The sequence below is a fragment of the Vicugna pacos genome, chromosome 27 (assembly GCF_048564905.1).
Source record: "Vicugna pacos chromosome 27, VicPac4, whole genome shotgun sequence".
NCBI lineage: Eukaryota > Metazoa > Chordata > Mammalia > Artiodactyla > Camelidae > Vicugna > Vicugna pacos.
This window is the reverse complement of record NC_133013.1, coordinates 25,102,081-25,124,888: the sequence shown is the minus strand read 5'-3', so window position 1 is coordinate 25,124,888 and position 22,808 is coordinate 25,102,081. Positions and strand designations below refer to the sequence as shown.

The 22,808-nt window shown below is 49.9% G+C and overlaps 3 protein-coding genes across 12 annotated transcripts in view; 2 read left to right on the top strand and 1 right to left on the bottom strand.

Annotated features, from left to right (window-relative positions):
- The window catches only part of LOC116285820 (uncharacterized), a 31,236-nt gene extending 28,804 nt beyond the window's left edge, over positions 1-2,432 (bottom strand). Inside the window, exon 1 of the mRNA XM_072950991.1 lies at positions 2,413-2,432. The gene's annotated coding sequence lies outside the window, so the exon portion shown is untranslated. The remainder of the gene's footprint in view (positions 1-2,412) is intronic.
- A 2,870-nt stretch (positions 2,433-5,302) lies between these two features.
- COMMD4 (COMM domain containing 4) lies at positions 5,303-9,788 on the top strand. The gene is made up of 8 exons (XM_006208757.4): positions 5,303-5,361; positions 7,657-7,728; positions 7,946-8,011; positions 8,208-8,247; positions 8,540-8,659; positions 8,841-8,921; positions 9,249-9,425; positions 9,510-9,788. Exons 1-8 carry the CDS (start codon positions 5,359-5,361, stop codon positions 9,548-9,550), a joined length of 600 nt encoding a protein of 199 aa, XP_006208819.1. The 5' UTR covers positions 5,303-5,358; the 3' UTR covers positions 9,551-9,788.
- Positions 9,789-16,633: 6,845 nt separating this feature from the next.
- On the top strand, positions 16,634-22,767 carry NEIL1 (nei like DNA glycosylase 1). 10 transcript variants are annotated; one of them, XM_015243136.3, is made up of 10 exons: positions 16,634-16,880; positions 18,475-18,931; positions 20,215-20,334; positions 20,429-20,492; positions 20,756-20,855; positions 21,279-21,406; positions 21,718-21,745; positions 21,922-21,983; positions 22,152-22,317; positions 22,484-22,767. In XM_015243136.3, the coding sequence occupies exons 2-10, from the start codon at positions 18,498-18,500 to the stop codon at positions 22,552-22,554; spliced, it is 1,173 nt and encodes a 390-aa protein (XP_015098622.1). In that variant the 5' UTR covers positions 16,634-16,880; positions 18,475-18,497; the 3' UTR covers positions 22,555-22,767. The 10 variants fall into 10 exon arrangements, with proteins under 10 accessions (XP_015098622.1, XP_072807087.1, XP_072807091.1 ...); XM_072950986.1 differs by having other exon boundaries at positions 16,634-16,969; XM_072950990.1 differs by lacking the exon at positions 16,634-16,880 and adding an exon at positions 17,018-17,166 and having other exon boundaries at positions 18,475-18,571.
- Positions 22,768-22,808: the final 41 nt, after the last annotated feature.

Here is a 22,808-nt window from a genome sequence, read left to right as displayed (position 1 = left end):
ACAGACATAGAGAACAAACTTACAGTTACCAGGGGGTAAAGGGAGTGAGAAGGGATACATTGGGAGTTCGAAATTTGCAGATACAACTATATATAAAATAGATAAACAAGTTTTTACTGCATAGCACAGGGAACTATTTACAATATCTTGTAGTAACCTGTAATGAAAAAGAATATTAAAATGAATATATGTCTGCATATGTATGACTGACATATTATGCTGTACACCAGAAACTGACATAACATTGTAAACTGACTATACTTCAATTAAAAAATGTGAAAAAGCAAAAAAAAAAAGAAAACCCTCTCAACTTCCTCCTTTTTCTCGATAAAATAACATTCCTTCCCTTTGTTTGTTGGACTTGCTCATGCCTTTTACTATAGCTTGCTTATCCCGAATTTCAATTCCTCTGCCATTTCCAAATAAACCCATTTTTGCTAGTAAAATAATTGCTTTATTTTTAAGGTCAACAATAGTATTTCATAGTATGGATGTAAAATGGTTTGCTTAACCATCATTTGAGGGATATTTGGCTGTTCCACTTTGGGGCTATTACAAATAAATGTGCCATGAACAATCATACATAGGTTTTTGTGCAGACATAAGTTTTTATCTTTCTGGGATAAATGCCCAGGAGGCAACTGCTAGGTCATATAGAAGGTATATGGTTGGGTTTTAAAAGAAATTGCCAAACTATTTTCCAGAGTGTTTGTGCCATTTTATATTCCCACAAACAATACATGAGAGATCCAGTTTTATCTGAATCCTCACTGGGATTTGATACTGTCACCACTTTTTAGTTCAGCTCTTCTAATAGGGACGTAGTGTTCTCTTTCCCTGGTCTTAATTTGTATTTCCCTAATGGCTAGTGATGTTGAACATCTACTCATTTTTAAAACCTAAACAAATGTATTTTATTATTTTTTAATTGAAGTATAGTTGATTTACAATGCTGTGTTAATTTCTGGTGTACAGAATAGTGATTCAGTTATATATACATATGTTCTTATTTATTTATTGAAGTATAGTTGATTTACAATGTTGTGTTAGTTTAAATAATGGTATTTTAAAAGGCAGCTTGGTAAGTGGTTCTCAAAGGGCGGTCCCTGAACCAGCAGCAACAAGCATCACCTGGGAACTTGTTAAAAATGCAAATTTTCAGGCTCCACCTCAGATCTACCGAATCAGAATCTCCGGAGGGTGAACAAGTCCTTCAGCTGATTCTGATACACCATAAATGGAAAGCCGGTATCATTTACTATAAATAGAAGGTAACTATAAGAATGAATGTATTTGCATACCACCTAAAATCATCTTGCTTTACCAAAAGGTTCATGCACCAGACTTCGGGCAGGGCCCATTTATTGCTCAGCTCTGGGGGCTCCATTCACAGAGATGATGATGAGAACACCCCTCCCCCACTCCGGAGTTCTGCAGTGCACAGCCTGGCCAACTTTAAGTGGCGGTTTCGACTCTCAGACACTCATCTAGCACTACCCACACCCCTCCCTGCCCTTAATTTGACCAAGAAAATCAAGGCTCTGAGGAGAGAAGAGATTCACCCAAGGTCACCCAGCAACCTGTTAGACTCCTCCTCCAGTGCTCTCCCCTCTGCTGGGACCCAGGGTGGGACCGACACAATTCTGAGCCTGTCCAAAGCCTGCCACTAGTCACCACTGAGTGAAAAATCAGGTTCCAAAACACAGTATGGGGTACGATACCATTTTATGAAATTTATATTCACAGTCGCTAAAAGGAAAAACTCTATTCCTCTACATACTGAATACTCTGAAATCAAATACGAGAGTTTTCCCCCACACCAACCATCTCCCCAGCTGAGTGTCCTACAATCCAGTCCTGACACTGTCTGCCTGGAGACAGCATCAGACCACACGCAGAAGGGCTCAGCCCCCACCTCAGACACCGATCAGAAGTCGTTGTTCCACCCCTCCCCTCGTTACCCGCACTTCTGTCCAACCTGGCTACACATCAGGGTTCTCACAAGCCCCTCCCCAGTTTAGATAATGTACGGTGACAGCTCACAGAAGTCAGGGAAAGACCCTTCTCCAACAGGTGAGATCAATTCCTTTTTCGGCCGCCTCCTGGGCAGGAAACCTGGCGTGGAGTGGGGGGTACAAAGCCCAGTGTTTTCCATGCCTGGGGAGGCAGACTGGATGGACACGGGGCTCGTGTTGGGTCTTGCAGGAGCAGTGCTGCTGCGGGGCTGCAAGGAGGTGGCCAGCCTCAGGAGGGCTCATCCCTGGGATCCCCCCCGCCACCGCAGCCGTGGCTGTGCGGAGCGGGAAGGAGGTGCACGGCGGGTTGTTTCGGACTGGCCACCTGATCCAGCCTGAGAAACTCGTCCTGGGCCTAAAACCCTAGCCCCTCAGGCCCCCTCAGGGAGACACTCACCTTCAATGTGGGGCTGCAGAAGTGTGGCAGGTAAGAGGAGAGAAAGGCGAGGTGGGCCTTGGCGTTAGAAGCCAAAAAATCACATCCTGACCGGAGGCTGGACTGAGCGTCCTTCGTGATCTGTGCGGCAAAGCACAGGGTCTTCAGCTTGCCCCAGGCTTCCTGGGCCTGGCTGGAGTCCTTCCCTTATGGGCTCAGGGACTTGGGCTGACCCTGCTGCTCCCTGGGCCTCCCCTCCCCAGGACTGGGCTGGGGCTCTCAAAACCTCCCAGCTCTGAACTCCGCCTTTCTCTCAGGCTGGCAGGAGGCCGGACAAACGAGGCATGGACTTCCCGGCCTGCCTCCAGCTCCTTATGAAGCCTTCCTCTCTCCACCTGTGAGGTGTGTGGGGCTGGAATGGCGGGCGCTCACCTGTGGGCCTGGTGAGCCTGGTCTACACCCAGTGCTCCAGCCTCCCCCACTGGCCACCCAGCATTCTGTGACTTTCAACTGTTCTTCAGATGCTTCTCTTAGATTTCCTAGATAGTGTGTCGTCTGCAGATACTAGTTTATTCTTTTCCAACATTTATGCTAATAGTTTTTTCCAGGGCTTATTTAACTAGAATAGAGTTTTCAACAGCAGCACTGTTGACATTTTGGGCTAGATAATTCTTTGTTACTGGGGACTGTCCTACACTTTGTGGGATGTTAGCAGTATCCCTGGCTTCTGCTCTCTGGATGGCAGCATCACTCCCCAGTTGTGACAACTACAGATATCTCGAGACATTGCCAAATATCCCCCGGGAGGCAGAATCACCCTCAGCTGAGAACCACCGGCCTTACTATCTCTAGAACAACGCTGGATCACAGTAATGAGAACGCATTGCTGTTCCCGACTTTAAAGGAATCCGTCTAGCATTCAAGTCCACACTAGTATCTGTGCCCTGCTGTCCAGGGCTATACGTGAGCATAGTGTATGAAAGCTTGACTTCCAGAAAATGAAAAACATCTTTCATTCAGATATTTAATTAATCAGTAAGATGGTAAAGTTAGTTCAAGGAACATTTTGAGAAGTATTTCTAGCGCTTTGGGAAAGGCATTATGAAGTGTGTGCTGAGTTAAAGACAAAACGTAACAATGTCCTATGGGACAATAAAACTGAAATCTTTGGGGTTAACTTTTTTACTGGGCAGAAGTCTGTAAGTTAACATACAATTTCTCAGGTACATTTTCCTACCTTAGTGATTTTCAAAGTAAAGTCCCCAAACTGAAAATACCAGCATACCTGGGAACTTGTTAGGAATGCAATTTTTCAGCTCCCACCCCAGACCTCGTCAACTAGAAACCCTGGGGGTGGAGCCCATCATTGTTTTAACGAGCCCTGCAGGTGATTCTGATACCCTCTAAAGTTTGAGAACCACTGCTCTAAATAGTCAAATAATCTTTATTTGTGAAACAAATCTGAGACAATGCTCCAGTATGACATTAAAAGGATAAGCCACCCACCTTTTGGCCTTATTTCCAAATTTAAATTTGTCAGTTTGATATCTCTTGTTTTGTTTTCCAAATACTCTATCAACTTAAGGCAGTTTTCATCTATTCCTAATTTTTTCTTTTTTCTCCTTTTTGATAAGAAATGGTTTCGCAAATTTATCACTTGTTTTCTTCTCACCTATTGAGATGATGAAATGTAAGCTGAACAATTCCTATACTCTAAGTTTTTCTTTGACATGGTGTATTTTAACACGCTGTTGACTTCAACGTGATTATGATTTTTTAAAAAGCTCTTCATAAGTGAGATCATTCTATCAGACTGGGGAAGCTTTCCACCTCTAGGGAGCTGTTTAATTGTCATGGGTTCTGTCTGTCCTTTAAAACTTTAAAAGCCTTCAACAATAAAGCCAGCTGAGCCTAGCCTACGGGTGGGGGCATGGAACTGAAGAGATTTCAAACTGCTCAGTTTCTTCTTTGGTTATTAGTCTATTCTCTAGTGTATTTTTATTGTTGCTGTTTGGTTTTTTTTATTTTTCTCTCTTCAAGTGGACATCGGAAACTTAGTTTTCCTCGACCATCCATTAGCTCAAACTCGCCAGTAAGCAGACCGAAGCAGTTTAAAGCCACCTATTTTACTCCCACTAAATTGAGAAAAATTAAAATAAACATCTGATGTTGGTAAAGCCACAAAAGAGTTCACCTGAGCATGTCAACTGTTGCAGGCCTTTTTGCTAGGCAACTAAGGGGACTCCTCAAAACGAAATAAAATACCCCAGCACCTGAAGGAGGTATCTGGGGTACCGGTAATGTTTCCTTATTTGGGTGCTGATTACATGCAGTGTACAGTTCATGGAAGTTCATTAAACTTTGTACTTACACTATATGCAATTTCTTGTATGTATATTATATTCCAACAAAGTTTTAAAAAATACGGGGGGGGGGAGTGTGTGGCTCAAGTGGTAGAGTGCATGCTTAGCTTGCACAGGGTCCTGGGCTCAATCCCCAGTACTTCCTCTAAAAATAAATAAATAAGCAAACCAAATTACCTCCGCCTAAAAAAACCAATACGTCTTTTGCCACAGCCCACAGCTATGTGTAAAGGCATTGCTTACTGACGCAAACCGTGGAAACGACCTGAATACTCCCGCACAAGGAGTAAGACACTAAGCACCAGACCCAGGCCTGGGCTCCCGCTCCCTTAAGGTGAACAAATTAAACGGTTTCCCCTCCCTGTTCCTACCGCTTAGGGCCTGTCCTCGGTTAACCTGCGGGTTGGCGCTGGGCCCCCGCGGGGAAGGCTTCCGGAGACTGAGAAGGGGGCCCCGTGTTACGCGCCGGGCATCTCGGGGCAGGACGGCCCGCCCCCGCAGAGGCCCCGCCCCCGAGGGAGCCCCGCCCCTGGCCACGTGACCACCACGTCAGCTGACCGGGCCCGACCGGAAAGGAAGGGCTGGACCCGGGCGTCCCGGCGCAATGGTGAGGCGTGAGGGGTGATGCGAGGCCGGGGTGCTGGGGGCGGGTAGGGCAGGAGCCCCCAGATCTCACCGCTACCGCTGCGGGAAGGGTGGGGCGCTGTGAGCGAAGAGATAGGGAGTCTGCCGGGTTCCCTCAACAGACACCTTGTGTGCAGTCGTGAAGCCCGAGGGTCTAGTAGAGAAAAGCTCCCTTCCGCCGCTCTCCCCAGCAGGATGGGTAGGGCGGGGCAGGAGCTAGGGTTCGTCCCTCCAGGTCTTTCTCTACCCTGATAATAGGACCTCCCAAAGGTGCCCACTCCCCAGCCCTCCTGTGGGACTTGGGGAAGAACTTGCCTGGAATTAGGCTCAGTCTTCTGCAATGTTAGGCAGGCCCTTCACTGTTCTCTGTCAGAACGGAGTAGGTTTGAGGTTGGGACTCTCCAGCGGATCCATCCATTCATTCCTTCAACAGATTGTGAATGTCTTCTTTATACCATGCACTGCCAGACACTGGGAATTCACCTGCAGGAGGGAAGAGCAAAGTTGGAGGCCTGAATGAGCAGTCATAGTTAAGACGTGAGGGGAAGGGGCCTAACTGACCTAGTGTAAGTAAGGAAGGCGAGGATGACATCACCTGAGGGCCTGGGAGCAGGAAGAAAGGTGGCTGGGTCAGTGCAGTTTGTGCACCACAGGGTAGGAGGCATGGCGGGGGCTGCTGGTGGGAGCTACGTCTTCAGATGGGAACAGCATTTAGAGACTCAGATGAGAGAGAGCATGGCTTCCTAGAAATGAATGCGTTTCACTACCTGGAAGACTAGAAATTGGAGGCTAGTGAAAGATGAGGCTGGACAGGTAAGCAAAGACCAAAGCTTGCTGGGTCTTGGGAGCCACATAGAGGAGACTGGACTGTAAGAAGAGGGCACTGGGATGCTAGAAAGGGCCTTTCCGCTAACTTGTGGAGGGAGCAAGAGAGAAACAAATTGCCCAGCCTGGGGCAGCAGGAGATGGAGTGGAAGGTGGAGAGAACAGAGATGGAAGTGGAGGAAATTAGGGCTCAGGAGTTAAATGCATGAGGGAAAAGGGAGCTGGAAGGGTCTGGGCTTGGTTCTCAGGTGGTGGTGCTCAGTGGGGTGGGAAGCCCAGGAGAAGGGGAGCAGGTTTCAGTAGGAAGAACACCGGTTACCTTGGTACACGCTGGGTGAGTGAGGTGTCTGAGCTGCCCACGCAGCTGGCTGGCTAGGAGGCAGTCTAGATTTAAGAGTCTGGAGCTCAGAAGAGAATCTACAATGGCAGTTATAAATTTGGGAGTTGTCAGCATAAAGATGATCTTTGAATCCTAAAAATGTGTAACCTTTCTCAATGAGAATGTGAGTTGGGAAGAGAGGTCCTAGGGCAGAGCCTAGAGACATGCCACCATTTTAAGAAATTACACCAGGAACATGCTCTTGTGGTAAAAATGTAAACAATATAGAGATGATAAAAGACGTCTGTGGGTAAAAGTCAGGGGCCCAGGATCTTAGGGAAAATATTACATCTTAATTTTCACTAACTTCAAACTGAAATATATATTTCCTTCAATTATGAATGTTGACAACAAAGCCCAGTGTTATTAGCAGCACCTGTGACATTGTCACTAAGAGAAGTCAGGTATTTTCACGTCACATCACCGCTGCTGGCATTGTTTACATCTTGTTTAGGCTCGTTTCTAAGTTACTATGGTTATTAGACTTGAAATATATGTCACATCACCAGTTTTAAATATTTCGATAACTTTTAATTAGGTTCTTTTATTGTGTATTTTTTCTATGTATTTTATACATTTAAAAATGTTATTTTGAGAAAGGTCTATAAACTTCACCAGATACCAGATGAGTCCAGGGCACAAAAAGGTTAAAAAGCCCTGGAATAGAGAAGTGAGTGCAAGACTGTCCTGAACACCCTGTCACCTCGCCAGCAGTCCCAGTCCCTGGCTGCAGAGTAAGGGCCGCAGGCAGTCTGATCACCATTTGAGGGTTGGGGAAACGAGGGTGAGGCAGCAAATGAGACAGAGGCCAGGCCAGAGGGAGGAGTACAGAAGGACATGCTGCTTTGAGAAGGCTGGGTTTGTGTCAGATGCTGCTGAGGAGTTAAGGGAGAGGATGATGGGACTTAGTGGTGAAAGTCACTTGTGACCATAGCTAGAGGACTTCATTGGAGGCCCGAATAGAAGCCCCACTTTGGACAGGGAGTGGGGTCCCTGAGGAGCAGTTGTGTGGGAGGCACCTGGCCACACCCCAGCGCGCCCTCCAGCCTGACCGCCTGCCTCACTCCCTTATAGAGGTTCCGGTTTTGTGGTGATCTGGACTGTCCTGACTGGGTCCTGGCGGAGATCAGCACACTGGCCAAGATTGTTGAGTGCACAGGGTCTTGGGGGTGGGGGAGGGAGGGATGGGGTCTCTGGGGATGGAGAGTGGTGAGGTCACTCTGGGGTTGGGGCCTCAGCACTCTTTGGCTATCCTCGAATGCTGTGTGACTTTGATCATGTGGCCAGCCCTCTCTGAGCCAGCCCCCCCAGCATGGCGGGGTGAGGTGGGCCAATCTGGCTGATAGAAGGCCTTCCCTTCCAGTCTTCCGTGAAGCTGAGGCTGCTGTGTAGCCAGGTGCTGAAGGAGCTTTTGGGACAGGGGATTGACGTGAGTGCAGGGCCCAGCACCCCCTTGTCCCACGACCCTGTGACCCCTCTGCCTGACAGCGCACCAGACCCAGGGAGGTGGGTGATCAGTGTCCCGCCCTCCCTGGATCCTCCCGTCATTACCACAGGGTGCAGGCCGGGGGCAAAGGGCTGGTCAGCAGGGGTCTGGCACTGCTGAGGGTCTCCTTTCCCTGTAGTATGAGAAGATCCTGAAGCTCACTGCTGATGCCAGGTTTGGTGAGTACCCCACTGGGTCCACAGACCTCTGGGCGACCCTGGGTATTCAGCCTGGGGCCTCGCACCGAGGCCCCTCCCCCCACAGCCCACCTTGACTCGCCTGCCTCAGCAGAGGAGCATGAGGGAAGATGCTACCAGTCCTGCCCCCGGTGTCCTCTGCCCGCTCCTGGTGGGGCAATAGCTGTGCTCAGGGCTCAAGGAGGCCTTGGGGCTCTGTACTGAAGATAGTGGGGCAAAAGGATGTGGCAGAGGCCACAGTGACACCCCCTACTCCACCCACGGGTCCCCCCAGAGGCAGGTGATGTGAAGGCCACGGTGGCAGTGCTGAGCTTCATCCTCTCCAGTGCGGCCAAGCATAGCGTGGATGGCGAGTCCTTGTCCAGTGAACTGCAGCAGCTGGGGCTGCCCAAAGGTACAGGGATGAGGGCAGGCAGGTGGGGAACCTGTGGGCCGAGGGCTGCTGGGCAGAGGCCAGGCTGTGTGACCCTGAGATGCACCTTGCCCTCTCTGGGCCAGGAGCCCAAGACTGGCCCTCTGACCAGCCTATGCCCCAGCCCCCACCTTCTAGCTCAAGGACCGCCCTCTGCCCCCAGAGCACGCGGCCAGCCTGTGTCGCTGTTACGAGGAGAAGCAAAGCCCCCTGCAAGAGCACCTGCGGGCCTGCAGCCTTCGAGGTGAGTGTGGGGCGGGCTAGGGTAGGGGCTGGGCCCCATCCTAGGTGTGTGCAGCCCAGGAGGTGCCTGTCCTGAGAAAGGAGAGTTAACCACATCACATGTTGGGCAGTGACAGGGCTGGGAGTCCTGTCTCCCGCCCAGGCTTCTTTCCTCTGAGGTCGGCTGTGGGTAATCTGAGCTTCTGATCATTCAGCACCTGCCCTGGGTCAGAGATGAGAACTTCTCAAAGGCCACACAGCCCTGAAGGGTTCAGGGCTGAGCCAGGGTGTGGGCTGAGGGCCACCTTGCTCTCCTGCCTGTGACCCTGAGCCCCTCGCCGTGTCGCAGTGAACAGGCTGGCAGGCGTGGGCTGGCGGGTGGACTACACGCTGAGCTCTAGCCTGCTGCGGTCCGTGGAGGAGCCCATGGTGCACCTGCGGCTGGAGGTGGCAGCTGCCTCGGGTGCCCCGGTCCAGCCTGTGGCCATGTCCCTCTCAACAGACAAGTTCCAGGTCCTCCTGGCAGGTGAGGCTCGGCTGTACCTGGAGGGTGAAGGGCCCCCCAGATCCTGCCTAACTGCTCCCCGCCTGCCTCCCTCTTCCCTTGCAGAACTGAAGCAGGCCCAGACCCTGATGAGCTCGCTGGGCTGAGGAGGAGAGTGTCTGCGTCCGCCCAGAGCTGCCCTACCTGTGGCGGGTGGCTGCCCTCTGAACCTCCCTTTAGGAGGTGGCCCCAGCTCCGGGGTCTCTGGCTTCCTGGGTCATCGCCTGAGTGTTCAGTGTAGGGATCCTGAGACCTCTGCCAGCATTGCCTTCTCTCCCCCGTGAAGGGCACTTGTCAGTGGTTTTCATGAGCAGGAAGAATAAACAGACGTGCAAGAAGTGTGAAGGAGCGTGTGCATGGGTTTCTTTTGGGTTCAGAGCCATTTTCGTGAGAGAGACCAAGTGACATATGGCCCTCCCTGACCCATCACGCATTTTTCTCTTCTCAGCTGCTGATTGAGGCAGCTCGGGTGAGGCAGAACAAGGGCCGAAATTAAACAGCTTATCCGTAGACAGAACAGCCAGGGTTCTAGCTCCCAGTCCTCCCGTGTCTTGGCTCTGCCGTCTCTGTGCTGGTCTTGTCCGTAGGCTGGCAGCAAGTGGGTGTCCCAACACCAGAGCCCCAAGTAGAGAAAGGAGAGAGCCCTTGCCTTCCTGCCACCTTCGTTAGGAAGAGAGAAGGGCCCATGCCTGAGCCACTCATTGGCAAGAGAAATGCAATAATGGACTGAATGTTTGTGACCATCACCCCCTCTCCCAATTCATGTGTCAAAATCACTCCTAGTGAGCTGGTTTTAGGAGGTAGGGCCTTTGGGAAATAATTAGGTTTAGATGAAGTCATGAGAGTGGGACCCTCTGGATGAGATTAGTGCCCTTATTAGGAGAAAAGACTCTCTCCCGACAAGCATGTACCAAGGCCACATGAGAATGTAAGGAGACAGCTGTCTGGCAGGGCAGGAGAGAGCCCTTACCAAGAACTGCTTTCTGCCTTGAACTTGGACTTCCCAGCCTCTTCTATGAGAAATAAATGTCTGTTGTTTAAGCCACTTAGTCCGTGGTATTTTGTCATAGCAACCTGAAAACACCAAGACAAATGGCCCCCCAGGGCTGACTTAGGCCAGTCAGGGGCCCTGGTAGAAGGGACTGATTCCAGGGCTGGGGCAGAGAGAGAACGAGGTGAGCCTAGAACATCCTGGGGTACAAGGAAGCCATCAAAGAATAATGTGTCAGGTCTCTAGGCGCCAGCTCGTCCCCCTGGCCAAAAATGGGATGATTTAAGCATCAAAGAGATAAGGACTGACTCCCTCCTGACTTCTGGAAAAATGGAGCAGATGGGCTTTTCCCTGTTTATCCCACTCAGTACAGCTTGGACATTGTACATAAAACAAACATAAGATTGTGAGAGGGCCGAGAAAAAGGCAGACTGGCTGGGATCCCCAGGACCTGAAGAACAACACAGCAGAGCATTTCTTAGATTTCCTCTTTGCTTCATGTATCCCAAGCTTGGGTGCTGAAGAAGCAGGCCACGTGGAAACACCACCACACAGACACAAGAAGCCCTCACAAAAGCCTGCTCTCTCCAGGCAAAGGCCTGGCAGGACAGAAGAGTTACAGACAGTAGCTGCTGTGCTCCAGCCAGATGCCCCCTCCCGCCCCTGCCCGCACAGGCTGAGTGGGAGCCTAGACTCCCAGCCCACCTGGCAGTGAGGAGGTGGCACACCCCTTTCCCCACTGGCACCGATGTAAGTAAGATCCAGGGTTTTATAACAATACCCAAAATGTCTCAGATTCAGATTTTAAAAATCATTGTACCAAGAACCATGAAAATCACAACTTGAATGAAAAAAGGGAACAGATGCCAACACCAAAATCTTCCTATGCCAAGCATCTTAAAGCAGCTGTCATTAAAAAAAAGCCTCAGGCCTCAGCAGAAGGCATAAGGAACCAGGTAGAAATTTTTAGAACTGAAAATTACAATAACCCAAGTAAAGATCTCAAACAGTAGGAGAAAGGATCAGTGAATCTGAAGATAAATCAATAGAAATTATCCAATCTGAATAACAGAAAGAAAATGCTTGGAAAACAAACGAACAAACCTCAATAAAACAGGGCCTCAGGGACCTGTAGGATTGTAACAAAAGATCGCATATTTGTATCTTCAGAGTCCCAGAAGCGGAGGAGAGAGGGTGGGTCAGAAAAGGTATTCAAAGAAGTTATGGCTAAAATTTTCAAAAATATGGCAAGAGACACAAACCTATAAAGAAACTGAATGAACCCCCTGCAGATTAAACCCAAAGAAATCTCTGCCAGGACACATCATCATCAAACTTCTGAACACAAAAGAAAGAATCTTGAAAGCAGCAAGACAGAGATGACGCCTCACCTACAGGGGGAAAACAGTTCAAATGACAGTGAATTTCTCACCAAAAACCATAGAGGCCAGAAAGAAGCAGCACAACATTTTTCAGGCCCTGAAAGAAAATATGTGTCAACCCAGAATCCTCTATTCAGCAAAAGTCGCCTGAAGATGTAAGGGGGATAAAGAGTGAAACTGGAACATCTCTCACACCATATACAAAACTAAACTCCAAATGGATTAAAGACCTAGATGTAAGACAGGAAACTATAAAACTCAAAGAAAACACAGGCAGAACATTCTTTGACATAAACTGTAGCAGTATTTTTTTGGATCTGTCTCCTAAGGCCAAGGAAACAAAAGCACAAATAAATGGGACCTAAGTAAACTAAAAAGCTTTTGCACAGCAAAGGAAACCATAAACAAAACGAAAAGACAACCTACTGAAAGGGACAAAATATTTGCAAATGATATGACTGATAAGGGGTTAATATCCAAAATATATAAATAAGTCATACAACTCAATATCAAAAAACAGACAACCCAACAAAAAATTAGGCAGAAGACCTGAGTAGACATTTTTTTCCAAAGAAGACATACAGATGGCCAACAGGCACATGAAAAGATGCTCAGCTTCACTAATCATCAGAGAAATGCAAATCAAAACCACAATGAGGTACCACCTCACACTTGTCAGAATGGCTGTCATCAAGAAGTCCACAAATAACAAATGCTGGCGAGGAAAACAGTATGGAGGTTTCTCAAAAAACTAAAAGTAAACAGCCATCTGAGCTAGCAATTCTACTCCTGGCTGTATATATCTAAAGAAAACAAAAACTGATTCAAAAAGATACTTGCACGCCAATGTTCATGGCGCCATTATGTACAGTAGCCAACATATGGCAACTTAAGTGCTTATCAACAGATGAATGGATAAAGAAGATGTGAGATCATTTGTATATATGTGTATATGTATATAAATACATATACACATATTACTTAGCCATAAAAAAGAATGAAATTTTGCTGTTTTCAAAATATGGATGGATCTGTAAGGTGGTCTATGAAACAAGTCAGACAGAAAAAGATAAATACTGAATGATATCACTTATATGTGGTATCTAAAAAAATAAACAAATGAATATAGCAAAACAGAAACAGCGTCATAGATATACAGAACAAACCAGTGGCTAACAGTGGGGTGGTGGAAGCGAGGAGGGGCAAGATAGGAGCAGGGGAACAAACTGCTACGAACACGGTAAATAAGCCACGAGGACATACTGCATCAGGAAGGAAGAACAATGGGAAGAGTAAAAATATGGATGCAGTAAACTTTCCTTCTCTTGAGTACTTTGAAATTATGTTCAATAGTTGAAGCAAAACAAAAAATTTGTTGGATGTGGTTCTCAATGTATGTAGAGGAGATATTTATGGTTATTATAAACGGGAGGGTAAAGGGAGGTAAAGTTTCTATATGTCACTCAAATTGATAAAGTGTCGATACCAGAGCACTGGGACAAGCACATACGTGTGTAGTGTGTGTACAGTGTGTACAGTGTGTGTATGGTGTGTGTATAGTGCAATACCTACAGCAACCACCTCGAGGGCTATACAGTGTAACACAACCCAGGTACGTCAAACCAGAGTTCTAAAAGATGTGCAAGTAGCCCACAGGAGGGCAAGAAAAAGAAGACAAAAATGAAGTGGCAGACAAAAAGTCACAAGGAAAGTTCTAAGTCTCATCAAATGTATAATATAAGCTTGCTTTCCCACATAGCATTCCCTTGTCTGTGTTATCACAGAATCCCACAGACACCCTCTCGTTGCTATTGTAACCCTGCATTGTAATTTTGTATTTACTCACTTGCCTTCTACCAGCCTTTTGTAAGGATGGGAATTGTGTTTCCATGTTTGTAGAGCCCCAGTGACTAAGAAAGTGCTCTTTCAATAAATGAGGGAAAGATAAAGATTGCAACAGATTTAAAGATCCTGAATGTGAAAAAATCCCTGAGCCCACGAAAGATAAAGTCTCCCCTCCCGACCCCATCTGCATTTCAATCCTAATTTGTCACCATTGGATGTTACTGCACCAAATTCTTAGTCTGGAAACAGATCATAAAAGAGAAGAATGTCAGAATGTATTCTGTCTTTTTGGTATTTCAGGATAACCAAATAGCCCTAGTCAATGAGGTAAAGCTTTTCTTCACCGAAGAATCCCAGCTATTGTAGAAGGAATGACAGAATTAGAAAATCACCATTTTGGGAAGGAGGGCATAGCTTAGTGGTAGAGTGCATGCCTAGCACGCACGAGATCCTGGGTTCAATCCCCAGTACCTCCATTATAAATAAACAAAATAAACCTAGTTACCTCCCCCTCCGAAATGAAAGAAAGAAAGAAAATCACCATTTTATAACTCCCAATTAAATATGTGATTGAGGCAAGGATCACCAAGGATGATAAAGCCATTAGATGAAAAGTTGATGTAATGTGAAACCAGGTATTTGCATGGTACTGAAGAATTGCCTCACGTAAAGAACCCAATGTTCCTCAGTGGTAAGTGGATAAACACGCTGATATGTCCACACAGTGGACTACTACTCAGCAATCAAAAGGAATGGACTGATTAAGCATGACAACGTGGATGGATAACAAATGCATTATGCTGTGAGGGAGAAAGCAGACTCAACAGGCTACGTACTGAAGATTGCTTGAAGAGGCATACCTCGGAGGTGCTGCAGGTTCAGTTCCAGAACACGGCAGTAAAGCAAATATTGCAATAAAGCAAGTCACAAGAACTTTTTGATTTCCCAGTGCATACAGAAGTTTTGTTTATGCAATACTGTAGTCTACTAAATGTGCAATAGCATTGTGTCAAAGGAAAAACAATACGCAAACCCTAATTTAAAAACACCTCACATATATCTGGAGAAAACTCTAAATTTGAAATGATACATGCACCCCAATGTTCATAGCAGCACTGTTTACAACAGCCAATACATAGAAGCAACCTAAATGTCCATTGACAGATGAATGGATAAAGATGTAGTATATATACAATGAAATAAGACTCAGCCGTGAAAAAGAAAAATCATGCCATTTTCAGTAACATGGACAGACCTAGAGATTATCATACTACGTGAAGTATGTCAGAGACAAATATCATAAGCCATCACTTATATGTAGAACCTAAAAAAATGATACAAACTTATTTACAAAACAGAAACAGACTCGCAGACATATAAAACAAACTCATGGTTACCAAAGGGCAAAGTGGGGTAGGGGAGGGATAAATTAGGAGTTTGGGATTAGCAGATACAAACTACCATATATAAAACAGATAAACAACAAAGTTCAAATGTATAGCACAGGGAACTACATGCAATATATTGTAATAACATGTAATGAAAATATGAAAATGAACGTATGTATACATGTATAACTGAATCACTGTGCCGTAGACCAGAAAGTAACATACTGTAAATCAACTATACTTCAATTAAAAAAAAACTTTATTGCTAAAAAATGCTAGGCCAATGCAGGGTTGCCACAAACTGTCAGTATGTAAAAACATGCAGTATCTGTGAGGCCCAATAAAGTGGAGTGGAATAAAACGAGGTATGCCTATGTATGATATTGACAAAAACTACAGGGGTAGAGAACAGATCAGTGGTTGCCAGGGGGTACCGTGGAAGTGTTGACTAAAAAGGTGCATGGGCAAATTTGGGGGGATAATAGAAATATATTATCTTGATTGTGGCGATGGTTATGTGGGTGTATTTATCTGTCAAAACTCACAGTCTAAAAAGGATGAATTTTACTGTATGTAAATTATACCTTAATTTAAATAAACAAAAGAGACCGACAAAACAAAGAAGTCACCCCTGGATAACTCAGGGGTCACAAGGTATGAGACTTACCTTTACAACGCAGAGATCTGGCTGTCACAGCCTCACCAGTGATCAACTTCAGCCTCACAGAAGTGGGACAACCAGATGTTGGGTGCCTCCTAATGTGATGTGATTTGGAGTCAGAGCAGAACCTAGGAAATGTATGTACCTCCAAGCCTTTAGATCTAATTACCTGTGTGCAGGGGAAACTACAGATAGAGGAACAAGTTAACGACACCCAAGGAAACATCAGACAAATCTAGAATGTGACGGCGCATCTCAAATGACAACTGGTTTGGACTTTTCAGGAAGGTCAGTATCATGAAGACCAAAAAAAAAAAAAAATTACCAAAGAGACATATAATCCTTGTTGGGACTCTGCCTTGAACAAATTAGCTATAAAAGACATTTTGGGGACAATTAGGAAAATTTGAATGTGGGCTATGTATTAGACGATATTAAGACATTATTGTTAACTCTTTGGTTTGATAAAGGTATCGTGGCTTTGTAGGGTATCACTTTCTAGAGATGCATGCTTAAGTATTAGAGAGGAACTGTCATAATTTGTCTCATTTACTTTAAAATACTTGTCAAAATAAATGAATAAATAGATGAAGAGGGGAGGAACAAGTAGTGGGAAGGGGGTAAATCAGGGCTATGGGTCAGGCACAGTGCCCACTACCCTTAAGATGAAGTGCAAATTCCTTAAGGAGGCCTCCGGAGGCCGGACAGGACCTGACCTTGCTGTGTGTCCGTCCTCACTCCCAGCACTGCCCCCAGCCACACACGCCTTCTTTCAGAGGGCCAGTCGCTCTCTGGCCTCCAGACCTTTGCACCGACTGTTCTTTCCGTCTGCCCTATTGACCTGACCCCACTCTTTGCCAGATGGCTCCTTCTGAGGTCTCAACCTAAATGTCACCGCAGAGGGACCTTCCCCCACATCGGAAGTGGGTTCCGCTTCTAGGCCCCTGCTTTTTGTTGCTTGGCCGCACTTCCCACTCGACAGGTGGTGATGACGTTCTGTTTATGCGTTCTGCCTGACTATGCGTAGACACTTAGGGCCAGCACCGGGTCCCCAAAGCCTGCATTTATCGCGCACCTGTGCGCGCCCCGCGCACAGCTGCAGGCGCCTCTGCATCGGGACGCTGCTGTTGCTTCCTGCTGGGAGCGTGGACCCTGTCCCGGACTAGCCAGGTGACTTCCCACAGCCACGGAGAGACAGCTGCAACCCCGGACCTCAGGCCTGACCCTGACCCCGCCGGCGCCAAGCAGCAGGAAGCCAGGTTCTTCCGCTACCTCCCAGCCTTTCCCATACCCCGGGCCCCCCAGCTCGGGGGCCCCACAACCTGCCTGAGGAACTACACTTCCCAGCAGGCGCTGGAGCAGCGACCACAGGCCCCGGCGCGCTCCTAGGCGCCGCCCCGCCCCCGGCACTAAGCCCACGGTGGCTGCAGGCCGGCGGGAGCCGCGCGGGGCGCAGGTAGCCTGCGGCGGGGGCCGGGGCCGGGGTGGGGTGTGCAGTAGAGCTGAGGAGAGGACGGGGCTGGGGATCGTGGGGAGGAGAGGAGCCAGGCTTAGCCGAGGACAGGCAGCGGGGGTGGGGGATGTGAAGGTGGGAGGCGAGCCATAGAGCGTCCACCCCTAGCGAAATTAGGCACCTGGAAGTTTACCTTTTCCCGCAAAACGAACCCTTTCGGGTGCCAGCCCGGGGCGGCGCTGAGGTTGGGGATGGAAAAGGGCAAAGGAGTCGGCCCTGGCTAAATACCTCCCTTCTTCCGGACCACCATCTCCGCTTTCGATCCCGCAACGCCCCGGGGAAGAGGAAAGTGGCAAACTCCTCCCTCCGCCCGGTGGGAACCGGCGAGGGTCAGAAAGAGGGGTACGCGCCTCTCTCGGCCTAAAGCCCTGACCTGGGTGTTTTCTCTGCCTCCCGGACCACGGCCTGGAGCTGGGGAGCCCTTCCTGCTGCCCCTGCCCTCACCTCGGAGTCGTGTAGACCTGGCTCCCTCGCTGATGGACCTGGGGACACCTATACGCCTTCCTCCTTGTCCTCCTGATGGTCCTGACAAGTGGGTGGTGACAGGCTTGTCTTCACTGCCTGCTGAACCTCCGAGCTTGATTTTTTTCAGCTCTTTTCTCCCAGGCGGGGTCAGGTTCATTCTCTCAGTCATTGTGGCAACAGATGCAGGCCTGATTCTCAGCGATGGGGTGATGAGCAAGCAGAGCTTCCACTCTAGGGTGGGGGTGAAGGTAGAGGAAGACAGGACAAAATAAAATAATTTCAGGTTCTGGGAGTGCCCGAAGAAAGGAAAACGTGCAGGGCGTGGAGTAGGGGGATGCTGTCTTGGATAAAATGGTCAGGGAGGGCCTCTCTCAAGTGTTCCGGGACTGAGGGGGCAGCAGGGGTGAAGGTATGCGTGAAAGAAGAGCCGTGTGCTTGCAGCAGGTGAGCTGGGGGGAGCCTGGGAGGAAATGAGATGATGGCACGTGCCCCAGAAGGATCTGGATTTTATTGTAAAATCAGCAAGGCTTCATGGAAGCCTGTGGAAGGTGTGTGTGAGCAAGGCAGTCATACTTTCCCATACCGAGCTCCCCACTGTCCTGGGCTTTCTCAGCATTTTCTGGTGGGGCCAGGGGCTGTGACCAAGCCAGTTGACTTTCCTGCCAGCCCCAGCTGAACATGGCCCCCTCTGACACTCTGGGTTCTCCTCTGAAAATAATGTGAGGTGATAACTCCTACCTCACAGGGTGCACACCCAGGCCAACCTGTTGTCATCCTCCCCCACAGGGCCTGGCCACCCCTCCCACAGAATGCCTGAGGGCCCTGAATTGCACCTGGCGAGCCACTTTGTGAATGAGGAATGCCGGGGGCTGGTGTTCAGCGGGTGCGTGGAGAAGTCACCTGTCAGCCGCAACCCGGAGGTGCCCTTTGAGAGCAGTGCCTACCACATCTCAGCCTTAGCCCGTGGCAAGGAGCTGCGCCTGATACTGAGCCCCCTGCCTGGGGCCCAGCCCCCACGGGAGCCACTGGCCCTTGTCTTCCGCTTCGGCATGACTGGCTCCTTCCAGCTGGCCCCCAGCGACGTGCTGCCGCCCCACGCCCACCTGCGCTTTTACACAGCTCCACCTGGCCCCCGACTCGCCCTCTGCTTTGTGGACGTCCGTCGCTTCGGCCACTGGGAGCTTGGGGGCGAGTGGCAGCCAGGCCGCGGGCCGTGTGTCTTGCTGGAGTATGAGCAGTTCAGGTAGGGCCAGCACCAGGTGTGATGGACACAGTCCTGGGCTCCAGGCCTGGCTCTGTTAGCGCCTTGCTGGCCAATGAGCAACAAGTTCCAGCCCCCGCTGGGCCTCAGTCCCTTCCTCTGTAGACCAAGGCAGTGTCCTTCCCTGTGGCAGCTCCCTGAGATAATGGGAAAACCCAAAACTGATGTGGGAGGAGGTGGGGGCAAGAGGTGGATGGGGAGGCATGCCCTGAGGACATGCCAGTTAGTGTCAGAGCCGGAGCTCATGTCAGCATCCCACACTGCTTCTTGGCACCCTCAGGAGGCTAAGAAGAAAGAAAGGTGGAGGGGCTTTAACAACAGGATGAGAAGGGAAGCTGAGCAGGAAGGAATTGCTTCAAGGGGGTGGGGAGGGGGCTGCCTAATGATATGGTTTCTGAAGCAGGTTTTGTGGTCTCCCACATTCTGCCTGCCCACTGGTCTGTGTCTCATGGTCTCTGTGACTGTCTTCTGCCTGAGGGAGGGCCCCACTGGAGTTTCTCTCACATGATGAGCATCATGGCTGTTTGTTTAGTCCTCCAGCTGCGGAGCCTGAGGGGATCTGCTCCCCTTGGGGATCTGACCATCTTAGCACCCAGGCTAGCCTTCCCCTCTTACCTTTTCCCCAGAACTCTGAACAGAACATATGATCCTGTGCCCATCACTGCGTCAGCCTCGCATTAACCCTTTTCCACAAAGAAAAAAGATGCATTTCATGGTGATGAGGAGAGACCCATGACCCTTGGAGGAGGGATGGGGGCTGTCAGGGCACGGCACTCACCAGCCAGGACTTGCCCCTCACTCGTGCTGCACAGAGCCAGTACCAGCTTCCTGGAAGATCTTCAGCATCTTGAGAAGAGCTGACCCCACCAATGTCAAATCCTCATATCTAGCCAGAAGTCCTAGACAGGGAGTTCCAGACTGCAGGCACACCCAAGGTCCTGTGATCACCTTGTTCTCAAAAATGTCTGAGTCTGAGGCACTTTGGTGATATATACACCATGTACAGACTCATGTTTTCTTGAAGATGCTGCTTTTGATTGATATTTTTTACCTTTTGTAATGAATTAGAATCTCATATTGTTGTTCCCATTTATCAGAAAACTGAGGTCCCTGCTGCCAAAATACCACTGAGGCTGGGAAAAGGGGAACTGGGACTCCCTATTTCCTTCCCTTGCACCCTAGCAACTCCCCCCCAACCCACTGCAAGGCAGGGAGGGGTGGGACAGGCAGAATAGGTTTCATGTGCCCAGGTTGTGTTCCTCCAGGGAGAACGTCTTACGAAACCTGGCAGACAAGGCCTTCGACCGGCCCATTTGTGAGGCCCTCTTGGACCAGCGGTTCTTCAATGGCATTGGCAACTATCTGCGGGCAGAGATCCTGCACCGGTCAGCAGGCAGGCCCTGGGCATGTGGGCTGGGGTGGCTGGGTGTGCTCACATTCCCCACTGCTTAGCCTGGCTCCCTTGCCACCTCACTGCAGGCTGAGGATACCCCCCTTCGAGAAGGCCCGCACGGTTCTGGAGGCACTGCAGCAGCGCAGGCCGGTGAGGGTGCAGGGAGGGGTGCGCACACACCTATCAGTGCAAGGTTGATGGGTATGGGCTCGGTTGCATGTCTCCAGCTTTGCTCAAGCAGGTCCCTTCTCCACTTCTAGCCTGTTTCCCTTTCTCTACAGTGCTGGGGGGCGGGGCAGAGATGAACCTCTCAGAGTCCTGCCAAGTTCAGAAGGGATTCCCTGGGGGTCAGCTTCTTCTGAGTGGCCCTGCCTCATACTGACAGCCAGGTCCTCCCCCTGCCCCTTCTCCAGAGCCCAGAACTGACCCTGAGCCAGAAGATCAAGGCCAAGCTGCAGAACCCAGACCTGCTGGAGCTGTGCCACTCAGTGCCTAAGGAAGTGGTCCAGCTGGGTGAGGCCTGGGAGGCAAGGATGGCCAATAAGCTCTGTTTCAGCATGTCATGTAACCTGGGACAGCTCCTATCCACCCCTTTCTGGGGCCTGGGTCCCTACCTGGGGAATGGAAGTTTGTGGACCTAGTTTTTGTAAATGGACTAGGCCTCCTTTACTGATGTTCACTTGTCAGGTGTCTATGTCCTCTGAGCTGCCCATGAGGCAGGTAGGGCAAGAATTCTTTCTCCAGGATGGGAAAGCCATGGTCCAGAGTGGGGAAGACACCAGCCTGAGGTTACACTGCTAGAGGAGGGAGAGCTTTGGTCCCCTGACTCCGTCCATCAGCTTGTGGAGCTGAGGTCTGAGCCAGGTCTAACCAAGTTCCCCCTCCTCCCAGCGTAAGTCAGCCCTCTGACCTCCGCCTGGTTCCTCTGTCCCACAGGGGGCAAAGGCTACGGGCCGGAGAGCGGAGAGGAGGACTTTGCTGCCTTCCGAGCCTGGCTGCGGTGTTATGGCATGCCAGGCATGAGCTCCCTGCGGGACCGGAATGGCCGCACCATCTGGTTCCAGGTTTGGGTCCTAATGCTCACACAGGCAAAAGGAGTCCCTGAGGAAGCTGATGGGATGAAAAGACCTGGGGTCACACTGTTCATGAGGGTCAAAGCCTTCCCTGTGCTATGCCTCTCCCCTCCTCTGAGTCCCACGGTCCCAGCTAGTGGAGCAGCCCAGGGCTCTCTCGCTGTGTTGGCTCTGACCTGGGGGGAGGAGATGGTCAGAGAGGCTTCCTAGGAGAAGCCTGATCTGGAAGGATAGGTGTGAGTTCTGCCTCTCCGAGAAAACTACCCTGCCAGGGTGACTCCTGAATTCTCATTCCATTTCAGGGGGATCCTGGACCCCTGGCACCTAAAGGTAAGCTACTCCTAATGCAGTAAGAGACTAGGTGCCTGCAAGGGCTACAGCACCCTCCTCCATCCCAGTCCCCACTCTGACCCTGGGAGTCACCCCAGAGCGGAAGAATAGGAGTCTGGAGAAGGAGGGCTGAGGCCACAGGATCCTCCAGCCCCATCAGCATCAGTGTCCTGCAGGGGGCAAGTCCCGCAAGAAGAAATCCAAGGGAGTGCGGCAGGGTCCTGAGGACAGAGTGGAGGTATGGCTCCCTGCTCCCACCTCCTCCCTGCACTGTCCCCTGTCCTGGCTATTCCTCCCAAGCCAGGCTCTGGGGAAGCTCCTTCCCTTGGCAGTGGAGGGCAGTGGTGGGTCCTAACCAACCTCTAAACTGCTGAGCTGCTCAGGGACCTGGGTGTCCTCCACCCAGGACCCTCCACCTCCAAACAAGTCCCCTTCAAAGACACGCAGGGCACGGAGAGGCCTTCCTGAGCAGACTACAGCCCAGCAACCCAAGGGGCCCAGCCTCCAACAGGACCCAGAAGTGCCCCCAGTCCCTGAGAAAGGGAAAAGGAGGAGACGACCAGCAACCTCAGGTGGGTCTTTCTCAGCGAGGTAAGGGGCATCCCCAAAACAAGCTCCCCAGGGGAGGAAAGGATGGCAGAGCCAGCAGGAGGGACATGTGGACAATGGTGGGAGGGAGGCCGTTGGGTCAGTCCTCAGCCTGGGTCTGAGCTGCCATCTCACCTGTCCTTCCCCTAGGCCGCCATCGACCCCAAAAAGTCAAGGCTCACACCCCATCCTTGGAGCCTGAGGGGACCTCGGCCTCTTAGCAGAAGGGAGGCTTGCTTGCATCCACCCTTTCCCACTGCCTTGCCCTGGATCTGGGAGCCTGTGTGGCTTCCTAGAATTTGCAGGGGACTGGATGCCCCTGGCCCTCTGGCTGTTTCCTGCACAACTATGATGTTTTAAATTGTACCCCACCTTCTCCATTTTTTAAGCCACGTGGAAAATGCTGTAATTTCCTATAAACTGATAAAGTTGAATTTCTTGGCACTTTTTGGGCTGCTTGCAGAAGGTGTGGAAA